General features: G+C 42.1%; 1 protein-coding gene across 1 annotated transcript in view; it reads right to left on the bottom strand.

Moving 5' to 3' along the window:
* Nucleotides 1-1,447: 1,447 nt before the first annotated feature.
* SLC25A27 (solute carrier family 25 member 27) overlaps nucleotides 1,448-13,899 on the bottom strand; it is a 38,769-nt gene continuing 26,317 nt past the window's right edge. Inside the window, 3 exon segments of the mRNA XM_073625255.1 lie at nucleotides 1,448-1,636; nucleotides 6,789-6,873; nucleotides 9,546-9,648. Coding sequence (XP_073481356.1) covers nucleotides 6,802-6,873; nucleotides 9,546-9,648 — 175 coding nt within the window. The 3' untranslated portion in view covers nucleotides 1,448-1,636; nucleotides 6,789-6,801.

The following is a 13,899-nucleotide window of genomic DNA, read 5'->3' as shown; positions in this document are numbered from 1 at the left end:
GTTCTGAAGGCAAAAGGGGGTCCAACCCTGTACTATCAAGGTGTACCTAATAAAGTAGCTGGTGGGTGTATATAAACACAAACCTATTATGCACTTATAGACTGTACAAACGTGTGGTGCAAAATTGCCAAGTTGACGGTCTTTCTCTCTGGTTTCAGAAAATTATGAGTCACTGTTCTTGAACAAGCAGACAGTAGAATAGTGTAAATCCGTAACCACCAAGGGAATTTTTTTTTTTTTTTAAGCCAACACCATCTACTCACATGTACATAAACAATGAGCCAACCGGTCTTTACAATCACATTGCAGTCAGTTGCCGCTATGTGCTCAGCTCCAGGAAGAAGTTCCCCTTTGACAGCCTGTACCACCCACTGACTTATCTACGTCCAACGCGTTTCACCAGTCACAGGCTGTCAAGAGCTTCCCATTACCAAAGCCCAGAAGCTGGCCATGATGTGATTGTAAAGACCTGGTGACTCTCTCGGCTTATGTACATTTGAGTAGAGAGCGTTGGCTTAAAAAAATTCCCTTGGTGGGTACCGCATTACACTATTGTGTTGCCTTCTTTCTCTCTAAATGAACCATCTTGTGGAGAGGAGAATCTATGCTTTCTGAAGTGGAGTTCCTGGGATGGTGAAAAGTGAAAGACCGTTCCCATAGGTCTAGTTTAGGTTGATGTTTTACCGATCTGTCAGCACAGAGGCAAATTGATTTGGTGAGTGAATCTCACTTGGGAGTGAGGTCATTGTGCACAGATTGGAGCACCTTTTGCAAAGTGGGATGAAGACTCCGCACACTTGGCACTGAAGATAGAACCTGAATGAATAAACTTCTGCACTAATAAACATTTTTTCCATAAATACAGTGCAATAGCATATTATTCTATTATGACTGATTTTCAATTTCACAATTTTTGGACATGAGATATGTGATGTGATTTAATGTTTGTTTTGAATAAGTAGGAATTTCCTTTTTTTTTTTTGCACATTTATATACAGCACTGCTCGGTACAAATCAATTACATGGTCTACTGATATTGATGTCATAATTAGTATGACTAAGGCCTATGTAGGAGGCTGAAACGTGTCAATGTTTAGGAATAAAATCCTTTTTATGGTTTGATGGATTAAATAACAATATACAATTTTATTGTCGACATCCTGGTGCCAGATTTTTACTCCTCATTGGATTTTGAACGATCAGTACTATGTGAGTTCAGGCACAGATGTCTTGATCTCATCCTGCCTATCCTTATGAGATTTTGGGGTTGTAGCAATTCCTTTGTTGCTTTGAAAAATCATTGCATTCTGTTTTATGTAGATTTTAGACAGCATCTCAATTTTTTTTTAAATTAGGGTTGTAGATTGCAGACTGACTTGGGAGCAACCAGTTTACAATATATTTAAGACATGCAAAGCAGGAAAAAAAAAAAACTACAACAAATTGGTTATATTTAGTGCAAATAATTTATATCCATGAACTATTTTTTTTATGAATATAAAAATTAAAGAAATAATTTAAAAATTCTCAGAAATTTCAGGAGGCCATTTTTGAAGCTTTTCAGAAGTGTAACTGGAAATAAGTCTGCATATCTCTTCTTCTTCAATGTCACTTTTGTCTGCTGGTGATCCCATTCCTGTCATTCCACAGAACAGAAAAAAAAGTTACATATAGTGTATATACACACACACACATTATACATTTTTTTTTTATTATATATTATATAATATATATTATCACATACATACATACATATACATACACACACACCTATTATGCAGATTTTGAACAAGCATGTAGCAGGTACAAATCAGACTTTTAAATCTCCTTGTTCTTCAAATACATGTTTAAATAAGCATTTAGTGCTCGAAAAGTTTGTAGAACCCCAAACATTATATATTTTCTGAAAGCAGAGACCCTGGGGAAAAAACTGGTAGCGGTTTAAATTTTCTATGTCACAATATTTGCACAGTCATTGGACGAGAAACCATTTAATCACAAACTGCGTATGGGGATTCTTTACCGCTAGAGAGATAACGATGTGGAACTTACTTTTCACAATTGGTGGTGACAGTGGGGAATGTTGATAAATTAAAAAAGCTATTCGTGAATACACTATACAGGAATATGGGAAACAGATCTACAAACACACTCATACACCCACGCAGGTTGAACTGGATGGATTGAGGTCTTTATTCAATCTTACAAACCATGAAGCAAATAAGAGAAGTTCATCGTTAGACCCGGTTCACACAGGGGCGACTTAGCCGCCTGACAAGTCGCGTTCCGTTCTGTACTATGGAAACATTCTAATTAGGAATGAAAAAAGTTCCTGTACTACTTTTGGGGTGACTTCAGGCGACCTGCATTGAATTCTATACAGAAGTCTTCTTGCAAGCCGCTGCTGAAGTTGTGTGCAGGTCGCCTCTGTGTCGCGCTGCAAGTCGTGCTGCCCCTGTGTGAACCGGCTCTTAGGGTTTTACATACACTTAAGGATGTAGTAATGATTACAAAGCTACATTTACAAGGCCTTGAAAAAGTATTCATACCCCTTGAAATTTTCCACATTTTGTCATGTTACAACTAAAAACGTAAATGTATTTTATATGATAGACCAGCACAAAGTGGCACATAATGTGGAAGGAAAATGTTAAATGGTTTTCAATTTTTTTACAAATGTGTGGCGTGCATTTGTATTCAGCCCCCTTTACTCTGATACTCCTAACTAAAATCTAGTAGAACCAACCAGCAGTCACCTAATTAGTAAATAGAGTCCACCTGTGTGTAATTAAATCTCAGTATTAACACAGCTGTTCTGTGAAGCCCTCAGAGATTTGTTAGAGAACCTTAGTGAACAAACAGCATCATGAAGACCAAGGAACACACCAGACAGGTCAGAGATAATGTTGTGGAGAAGTTTAAAGCAGGGTTAGGTTATAAAAAAATACCCCAAGTTTTGAACATCTCAAGGCGCACTGTTCAATCCACCATCCAAAAATGGAAAGAGTATGGCATAGCTGCAAACCTACCAAGACATGGCCGTCCACCTAAACTGACAGGCCGGGCAAGGAGAGCATTAATCAGAGAAGCAGCCAAGAGTCCCATGGCAACTCTGGAGGAGCTGCAGAGATCCACAGCTCAGGTGGGAGAATCTGTCCACAGGACAACTATTAGTCGTGCACTCCACAAATCTGGCCTTTATGGAAGAGTAGCAAGAAGAAAGCCATTGTTGAAAGAAAGCCATAAGAAGTCCCATTTGCGAGAAGCCATGAGGAGGACACAGCAAATATGTGGAAGAAGGTGCTCTGCTCAGACAAGACCAAAACTGAACTTTTTGACCTAAAAGCAAAACGCTATGTGTGGCGGAAAACCAACCCTGCACATCACCCCGAACACACTATCCCCACCGTGAAACATGGTGGTGGCAGCATCATGTTGTGGGGATGCTTTTCTTCATCAGGGACAGGAAAGCTGGTCAGAGTTGATGGGAAGATGGATGGGGCCAAATACAGGGCAATCTTAGAAGAAAACCTGCAAAAAACTTGAGACTGGGGCAGAGGTTCACCTTCTAGCAGGACAACGACCGTAAACATACAGCCAGAGCTACAATGGGATGGTTTAGATCAAAGCATATTCATGTGTTAGAATGGCCCAGTCAAAGTCCAGACCTAAATCCAATTGAGAATCTGTGGCAAGACTTGAAAATTGCTGTTCAGCCTCTCTCCATCCAATCTGACAGAGCTTGAGCTATTTTGCAAGGAAGAATGGGCAAAAACTTCACTCACTAGGTGTGCAAAGCTGGTAGAGACATCCCCAAAAAGACTTGCAGCTGTAATTGCAGTGAAAGGTGGTTCTACAAAGTATTGACTCAGGGGGGCTGAATACAAATACACGCCACATATTTATTTGTAAAAAAAATTGAAAACCATTTATCATTTTTCTTCCACTTCATTTTGGCTTAGCACATGAAATTCCAATAAAATACATTTACGTTTTTGGTTTTAACGTGACAAAATGTGGAACATTTCAAGGGGTATGAATACTTTTTCAAGCCACTGTATTTGTATCTCTCATCTGCCTGAGGTTCATCTGAGTGCAGCCCACCTGGTGAAAATCTTCCTCCCCATTAAGATGCTTTTCATTGTCCAGCCATGACTAACACCACAAAGCCTTTGTTCCAAAAACGTCCTCACTTTCTGTACATGCACGCTGCTGCGCTATTCATTCCCCTGGGTAAACCGTATTCATGGTGAACCTTCATCTGTCAAGTATGGCTAATGCACAGCATAGAAATGGACCAGAGCCTGCATGCACAATAACAGGAGGCATCAGGGAAGTTTTCGGATTAAAGACTGTGTGGTGCCAGGTAGGGCTGTACAGAGAAGATCACTTAGAGAGGAAGGCAAGTACTTGACCAGGTACTCTGCACTCAGAGAGGTGGGGGAATTAAAGTAGAACTACAGCCTCTCATTAAAACAAATATGTGCGTAAGTCCGTCTGCCATTACAGTTTTCTCTTGGTCCCTCTTCAAAGTCCCAGCATAGCTGTAAATTTTTCCAGCTTTCCAAGATGGTGTGGCAACAATGCTGCACAGCTCTTGAATTCAGAACAGGGTGGTCACTCATGTAGGCTGTGCCAGCTTCCACTACAGTGGGATGAGAAGATGTTGCAGAGAATGTGGCTATCAACATTATCACTGCTGATTGCCAAGCATGTAACTTGTCACTTAGCACCCGGCCACACCCAGTCCTGCCCATTGCTTTCTGGATGGAAAGTGCTTTCTCTGGTGCTGAAACCCTCCAACTGTGAGCTGCAGTGTCTGTGAAGGGGAACGTGTAAGACACAAATGAAGGAGGATTTGGCCCACTCAGGACCATTTTTTATTTCTTTTTACTTAAAAGGAAACTCCTGCTTTACACAGTAACTGGATTTGTTACTTTTTTTTATACTGCCATATAGCAGCCTGTAGTACTTTAATGGACAACTGTACCAAAGTAACAAAAATTAATCTGGTTTGTAGCCCAGAATTGTAAACAATTTTATGCAAGATGGGAAATTCTACTTCATTGGAAGCTGCCGGCCTCTCGTACCCCAACAGCCTGGAAAGATAATATTAATAGAGTCCTTCCCCTGTATAAATTGACTTATGGGTGTCCTTACACTTGCTTCCCTGTGGATCCTGCATGGTATGCCCCCCCCCCCCCCTAATTTACCACGCCCCCGGGAATGGTTAAGTTGTATCTCTACCTATTGAAGCATTCTGAATTTACTTGATAATGTTCTATAATATCACTCAGGAATTTCCTTGAAGGTATGTTGCCTTAATATACACTGTACCACAACTCTCCTTTTTGGGCTATGATGCTTTTGCTTACTACTTTGTGATGCTTACTAAATTTGACATGCAATACTGTTTTTATTCATCATTGTACTAATTCAATAAATGTTTCCGTGTGGAGAAAAAAAAAAAGTGAATGTATCCTTTAAATTGTAAACCTTTCTGATTAGCAAAGCTTCAACACTTCCTTGTGGTGTTTAAAGCGTTAGTAAACCCGCAGATTTTTTTTTTTTTAAACCTGTCAGGCAAAAGGCATAATGAGCTAGTATCCACCGCATACTAGCTCATTATGAAATACTTACCTTAGAATGAGGCGTCGGCAGGTGATCTCAGTCCCTGCCGAGGGAGCAGAAATTTTCCCTCGGGTGCTTCATCCGGGTATCGTGGCTCCAGCGCTGTGAGTGGCCGGAGCCGCGATGTCCACACTCCCGCGCGGGAGACTTGTTTCCGGCAAGGTCCGGCGTCTGCCAGACCTTTCAGCCGGGAAACTCAGAGCCCATGCGCCGCTTAAGTCAGCGGCTGCATGCAAGGGGAATATCTCTTAAACCATACAGGTTTAGGAGATACTCTTTTTACCTACAGGTAAGCCTTATTATAGGCTTACCTGTAGGTCAAAGTGAAAAGAAAGGGTATACAACCACTTTAAGGCCCAACTCCCGTTTTATTCATTTTCAATTAGTGCCCCAACCGTTCTAAAAAGGTTTGCTCCCTCCTGCCTTCTCCCACATTCCTATTAGCCCCATTATGATATGCTCCCTTACTGGGCAATAGTAATTATTATTGTTATACAGGATTTATATAGCACCAACAGTTTGCGCAGCGCTTTACGATATTAGGGCAGCAGACATTACAATTCAATACAGGATGAATCAGAGGGCCCTGCTTGTTAGAATAGTAATGTACATAAGGCTGGATGAGGTGAGCACCTCAAGGCTTGTATGTTTGACAAAAGTTTTTTGTGTGACAGAGTTAGGCAGGTCATATATGGTTTGAATATCGGCCAGTTCAGCAGGAACAGTCTGAGATTCAAACCATGTATGGGCAGGCAGAAATGTACCACATTGCTTGATGAACTTGGGTACATCCAGCTTGCCATGTTTACCTACCTACTGTCTTCTCCAGGTGGGGACGGCTTCCCCTGCCCTCCCAGATGGGAAAACAATGGCCCAGCAGGAGGTATTCCCGCTTCAGCACTGTGTTGATGAGGGAAACAAACAAATTTCTTTCCTGCAACCTGTGGTTGCAGGAAAGAAATAAGCTCTGTGTATGGCCTGCCTTACTTTAAACTTCACCAGCTGCCTTGGTGGCCAATTATGGCTCTCTCAATTCACAAGACATGACCTGGCATTTGGCAGAGTTTAGCCATAAAGTCAGGGAAAGTCGGGCCCCAGTAACTAACCAGTAAATAGAGAAGGTTTTACATACCTACAAGACCACTGCAACAACTTACCTAATAAAGAGACTCAGAATGAGCCAACCCCTACAATACGTCTTATCTGCTCATAAGTCAGCCAGAAGACTAGTGACCAGGGAGCCTGTAACAAAACACCATAACAAAAATGAATATAAGATACACACTAAGTCGGTCTATGTCATCTTCACATACAAAGCAGGCCTACTGGTTCTGCATTGTACATGACATCAGAGTGCAACCGTTGACCGGATGCCCTTACAGAAGAGGCCCCAGGGGTAGAGTGCATACCATGAAGCCAGAGTGAGAAGTCAGGTAAGTATTACAGCTTAAGCTGGCCATACACAGATTGAAAATTGTCTGGTTCCAATTTCGATCCATGTATGGTCAGGCTGGCTGTACTAAAGTCGATATAACTAAAGAAAAAAAAAAAAAAACACCATAAGCACAATGAAGAATGGCGGTGGCAGCATTAGGCTTTTGGGTTATTTTTCTTCAGCTGGATTTGGGGTTTTAGTCAAAAGGTAGATGCACTTATGCATAGTTCCAAATATCAGCCAATTTTGGCACAGAACCTTCAAACCTCTGCTATAAAGCTGAAGGTGAATTTTACCTTTCAGAACAACAAGGACCCAAATCATCAAAAGAGTGGCTTCACTAGAAGAAGATCAAAGTTTTGAAATGGTCCAGCCCAAGCTCAGACCTGAATCCAATTGAAAATCTGTAGGGGTGACCTGAAGAGGGCTGTGCACATGAGATAGCATCACAATCTAACAGATTTCAAGCACTTTTGCAAGGAAGAGTGGGCCTTTCCAAGGCAAAATGTGCCATGCCGATAGACTCTAATGCCAAAAGATCAAATGCGGTCATAAAATCAAAAGCTGCTTCAACAGAAGTATAAATTTAAGGGTGTGCATGTCTGTGCAACCACATTACTGTAAGATTTTATCCCCCCCCCCCCCCTTTAAAGGATTTCAGTTGTTTTTTTATTGAATTATAGGTCACATTGAAGATGTAAAAAATTCAGAAGCGAATTATCTTGTTCTGATTTTTTTATATCTCAAAAACTATATTTCCAGAGGTGTTAAGATTGCTTATATGTACTCATTACTTTTAATCACAAAGGGCAATGAATAAACAGATTGTTACTAAAAGATGGACAAATGAAGATGAAAAGAAAAAAACATAAGCACATGGTTTTATGTAAACCTGTCATAAAAGGATGTAAATTGCATACAGGGTCGTTTAAGATGCCGTTGAGATGAGGTTACTGTGCATTCCCATTGACTTGTAGGAAAGAATAAAAGCAAAGCCCAAACACATCTAAAACCGACTTTAAAGTAAATCAAAAAACACAATGATAAAAATGATATTGCAGATTACCAGTCGTTAGACGTGGTGGCTGTTTTTGTTTTTTTTCCAGGCTTTTTTCTTTTATTTTTCTCTAAAAGATTCTGCCAGTAACACACCTCCTGTCCTAGGGTGACAATGTTTAATCACTATATTGTATCTATTAAAAGGAGCAACAATGTCACTCTAGGAGAGGATTACACAATACCTCCCCCTTTTTCCTTCTCCATAACATAAGTGAAGGATTTCTGTAGTCCACAAAAGGTAGCCGGGAACAGCAATGACCTATAAGAGTGCAGCACAGGCAGAGAGCACAGAACATTATCAGCTCACAGGTGAATGAGTACTTTTTGCACTAACTGAACAGATGCTTCCAATGGTATATTTAACAGACAAAAAGCAAGCAAACAGACTTTTATTGTTAGAACTTTCTCATACACTTTAAAGATTCTTAAATACAAAATGCACAGTAGCCCCAAAATAAATCTCTCTTCTCATACATATTTTTGGTTCTGAGAAAAGCACTCCATGCGAGTTCTTGAAGACACCAAACCTGGGAATACTCAGGATGAAAACTTCAACCTGAGCTTCGAGTTGAAGCTCTGAAGTGCATCTCCCTGCCATTTTTCAACAAGGCAATGCATACAACGGCCAAGAGAGGTGCAGGTGCCCTTTTAGTAACTTAACTTTTACAGCCACCTATATAGTACAGGGGTTTCCAAACTTTTCTAAACAATGGGTCAGTTTACGGTCCTTCAGACTCTGAGGGGACCAGACTGTGGCCAGTAAGAGGAGAAAATACCCTGGCATCAATGAGAGTAAACCATGCCCCATCTCTGGTGTTAGTGGAAGGACTAGTGCCCTGTCGTTTTTAGTAGTGGGAGGAATAGTGCCCAAGTGTTGATGTCAGTGGAAGGAATAGTGCCCCATCAGGAATAGTGCTTCATTTATGTCAGCGACTCAAATTATATCTCATCATTGGTGTCAGTGGGAGTAATAGTGCTCCACCATTGGGGTCAGTGGGAGAAACAGTGCTTCATTGTTGGTGTCAGTGACTGGAATTATGCCCCATTGTTGGTGTAAGTGGGAAAAATAGTGCCCCAAGGGCCGGATAAAGGCACGCAAAAGGCCAAAGAAGACCGCTGGTTTAGACTATGAACCATGGAAAATGGTCAACGTAACATGTCTTCAACTTATTCAGTTGCACTGGACTTCCACTAGAAAAACCTTGGCTTGCCAGGCCATGCACCCCATACCCCTCATATGTCACTAAGCACCAGCTACTCTACTGGAGATGCCCATTCACCAATTCATATCATAACCACTGCAATATCCTGATATCACACTTATGTGCACCCCTGTGTTCTGTAAAAGTTTAATAACACGCTTTACACCAAGCCTTTTTTGTTAACATTTTTCTTAATAAACATTTGTGAAAGTTATTACCATTCTCATCCAAGTGGGAATGAATCCTTTGTAGAGGGACAAGAATCCCTCTCCTCGCACAGCTTGAATGAAACAGTCAGTGGAAGACTTGTACAGGATTCCCCTGGGGAGAAAAAAAAAAAAAAAACACACAAGACAAATACCATTAAACCATTCAACGGATTGTTTATTCTGAATGAGCTCAGGCAGGTTTGGATCCTAGTCCAAACCCACCTGAATGATCCCGCCAGGAAGCCGTTACTATACTAGGCCAGGCATAAGCAACCGAGGCATTTGCCACCCCACAGCTACATGTATACACACCCCTTGTACATGTGCAGCTGTGAGACAGGGAATGCTTTGGCTAACAGCTACCCTGGGGAGATGCTCAGATGGGTTCAGACTAGGATCCAAACACACCTGAGCTCATCCCTTTTCTTTATCTTTTAGAGACAGCAGTAGTAAAATCAAAAGTTTCAGTTTAGGTCATCGCTCTTAAAAGATAGGTGAACTTTTGAATTCAATACCCAGGACCCAGCCCTACTCCAAAGTGTCTATTGGAACAAATGCTTCAGGTGTGCAGAAGGATGTTTGCACTGTCCATTCAACCCAATTTTTGTTTTGGCACCCACAACAGCATGTGTTATGTACAAAACATGGCCATAAATTATAACCATGGTCTCACTCTTTAGGTTGGTGCATGATGCTATTAAAATTAATAATCTTGGTGGCCAAGCCGGGTGCATGGATACTGCAATTCAGAGATTCTGAGCTGAGGGGGGATTGCTAAAGGCCCCCTATTTTTTGAAAGGAAGATAGTGGTTGCCCACCTCTCCTGCTGCTCACTTAGCTCATATTTTAAAGAAGTTGTCTCCCTGCAAAGAATATAGTGGATACCTACCTATACCACTGTCTGTGCCGCTCCTCTGATGAACATAAATTATTCCCAAAGTCTCTTCAGAAACCAACACTTCAAGGAGTGTCGATCTGTCGAGGCATGAGGAGTGGATGCAGGACCTCTGCAATCTCATTTACAAATCAGGACTGCTTGTCTTGTACTGTAATATGGGACCATGTTGCAGAATGGTGTGACCATTCAGGCAGTGAAGAGGAGTGACTTTGGGGGACTTGTCTTATGAAGAGGCAAAAGCCTGCAGTAGTAGGAATAAGCTAAGTAACCCACTGCAAGGGTTACTTTTCCTCAAGCCCCAAATTCACCTTTAAAAAGGGGTTGTAAACCCTCCCGTTTTTTCACCTTAATGCATCCTATGCATTAAGGTGAAAAAAATTCTGGCAGTCGCCAGCCCCCCCCATTTTACTTACCTGAGCCATGGAATGTCCCACGGCGCAGACGCTCAGTCTCTCTGCCCGGGGTTCTTGGCTCTTGAGTGGATAGATTGATAGCAGTGAAGCCATTATATATATAAATATATTATGAGCTCGGTTTTAGATAGATTCAGTTTGAGGAAGTGGTTTGACATCCAGGCTGATATGTCTGTTAGTAAATAAGTGATGCGTGAGGAGATTGATGGGGTGAGCTGAGGGGCAGAGAGATAGATTTGGGTGTCATCAGCATATAAATGGTAGTGAAAGCCATGGGAGGCTATCAGCTAACCCAGGGAGGACGTGTAGATCGAGAATAGTAGGGGTCCAAGGACAGAACCTTGGGGAAACCCAGCAGTAAGAGGAGTTGGAGAAGAGGAAGTGGAGTTATAAGTGACACTGAAGGTGCGATGAGATAGGCAAGATTCGAACCAACGGAGAGTGCAGCCATGGAGACCAAGCAAATTGAGTTTTTTTAAAGGAGGAGGGGGTGGTCAACTGTATCAAAGGCAGCGGAATGGTCCAAGAGTAAGACTACGGAATAATGACCGTTGGTTTTGGCTGTTAGTAAGTCGTTTGTGAGTTTTAGGAGGTCAGTTTCTGTGGAGTGCTGTGGGCGAAATGCAGACTGAAGGGGAATCAAGAAGGTTATTCTTAATGAGGTGGTCGCTCAGTCGGTTGTAGACTAAACATTCAAGGAGTTTGGAGGCAAAAGGGGGTAAAGAGATGGGTCTTAGGTTGTTAAGATTGGTGGGGTCTGAGGCCTTTTTTGGTATGGGAGTGACTAGCGCATGTTTTAGAGGGTTGGGGAAGATGCCCAGTAGAGAGTGAGAGGTTGAAAATATGAATTAAGGAGTGTAGGATTGAGCCAGATGGTGACCGTAGTATTTCAAGAAGGAACAGGGTCCAGGGGGCAGGAGGTTAGGTGGGCATTAGAAAAATGTTCAGCGACTTCCTCTATAGTAGCTGGGTTAAAAGAGGGAAGTATTAATTGTGCAGGAGGAGAAGGAGTGTAAAGTGAGGGAGATATCTGTATAGCGGAGATCTCAAGATGAATTCTCTCAATCTTATTTTTGAAGTGATTAGCAATCTCCTGGGCAGTGAGTACGTTAGTGGGTGGGGATAATGGAGGACGAACTAGAGTGGTAAAAGGTAGAAAAGAGTTGACGGGGACTGCGTGAGAGGGTGTTAATGAGAGTGATAAAGTAGGTCTGTTTGGCAGTGTGCAGGCCAGAATGGTATTTTTGGAGGGCAGATTTATATTGGCTGAAATTTTGCTGTGACTTAGTTTTACGCCACAGACGCTCAAGAGCTTTGCTATGTTTTTTGAGGCTTCTGGTATTGTCTGTCTGCCAGGTTTGTAGCGGTTGGGGCCTGATTCTGTGTGTAGTGAGGGGGGCGAAGGTATCCAGGGTGGATGACAGTGTTGTGGACAGAAGTGGCCAAGTTGGGGCAGGACAAGGATGAGATTTTGTCGTAGAGACAATCTGTAGCAGAAAAAAGAAGAGAAGGGTTAAGATGGCAAAGGTTTCTACGGGTAATAGTTTGGTAGTTGGAAGGCAAGGAGGAGGCAGACAAGGAGAGGGTGAAACTAATAAGGTGGTGATCAGAGACAGGAAAAGGAATGTTGGAGAGGTTGTATGGAGTGCATAGGTAGGAGAACGAGGTCAAGGCAGTTGCCAACAGAGTGAGTAGAAGCGCTTGTCCATTGTTTTAGGTCAAAAGAGGAGGTTAGGCTCAGCAGCTTAGAAGTAGCGGGAGTGTTAAGATTAACAGGGATGTTGAGGTCACCAAGAATGATTGTTGGAATTTCAGAAGCGAGAAAGTATGGTAGCCAGGCAGAGAAGTCGTCAAGGAAGTTTGATACCGGTCCAGGGGGCCGATAGATCACAGCAATTCTCAATGAAACTGGAGAAAATAGATGAATACAGTGATGAATCAAATGAGGAGAGGGACAGAGAGGGGGGGGGGGTGGATGAAGAACCTGAAAAGTGCTTTAAAATGACCCATTATCTGCATGTGCTCTCTAGGCATGTTTGGGATTTTTACTTTTTTTTTCAACTTTAAAAAAGTGTTACTGCACCGAAGACTATGTATTCACTATATCTGGTCTCCCACCGTACACAAAGCGTGTAAATGCAATTATTTTAGTAAATATAAACTGCTAAATACCTTTTCTGATCAGCAGTATATAGCAGTCGTGTGACTTCTAACAGTGTCTGGTTAAAGCTTGCATGAGGAGTTTTCATTCTACTCCAACTAACCTATGACCCTCTGTCTGGACAGTACTCATTGGCCCTGTGCTGATCACATGCACCCTCCCAAGAAGAAAAAAAAAAAAAAAAAAAAAAAGAACAGGATCAAACAACCTTTTTACACAATGCGGAGGATTAACCCCTTCCACAGCGAGTATAACAAGCATGCTTTACTGTTCATTACAATTCCCATCATGCCTAGTTATGTCTGTAAATGAGTTTTACAATGCCTCATGGGACGTGTAGTTCCGCAACAGCTGGAGGGCCTTCGTTTCGAGATCCCTGCCCTAGGTGATAGGGTTGATGGATGACAGGTACTCTTTTTATAAAGACATAAGGGGTCTGTTAGATTCAGCCTACTGACTGCTTCCTGTAAAAGTGATCAGATGGCTTAAAAGCTGCCCAGGTTAATTTTTTTTTTAAAAGCCTGGAGCTTGCAATGAATTTAAAACAACCTAATTGTGTCTACAGGCAGTCGCCGAGTTACGAACATCCGACTTGCGAACGACTCCTACTTACGAACCGGAGGCGGCGTGACGTCTGTTGTTCTGCGCATTCGTGGCCACCTTTCGACGGCGGGCACTTTTGACAGAACATCGGAAAGCGACGTCTCTGCCATTCTGAGCATGCTGTTCCGATTTATGAACATATTCGACTTAAGAACAAACCTACAGTCCCTAACCCATTCGTAACTCGGGGACATCCTGTATTGCATTGCAAATCTTGTTTTACCACTTTGATTGCCATGAAGTGTGGTAAAAGTCATTGGCAGTCAGTCAAAGGGTTCAAGTGTATGT

The sequence above is a fragment of the Aquarana catesbeiana genome, linkage group LG04 (assembly GCF_042186555.1).
Source record: "Aquarana catesbeiana isolate 2022-GZ linkage group LG04, ASM4218655v1, whole genome shotgun sequence".
Lineage (NCBI taxonomy): Eukaryota > Metazoa > Chordata > Amphibia > Anura > Ranidae > Aquarana > Aquarana catesbeiana.
The sequence above is the reverse complement of the archived record's forward strand: the minus strand, read 5'-3'. Positions and strand labels throughout refer to the sequence as shown.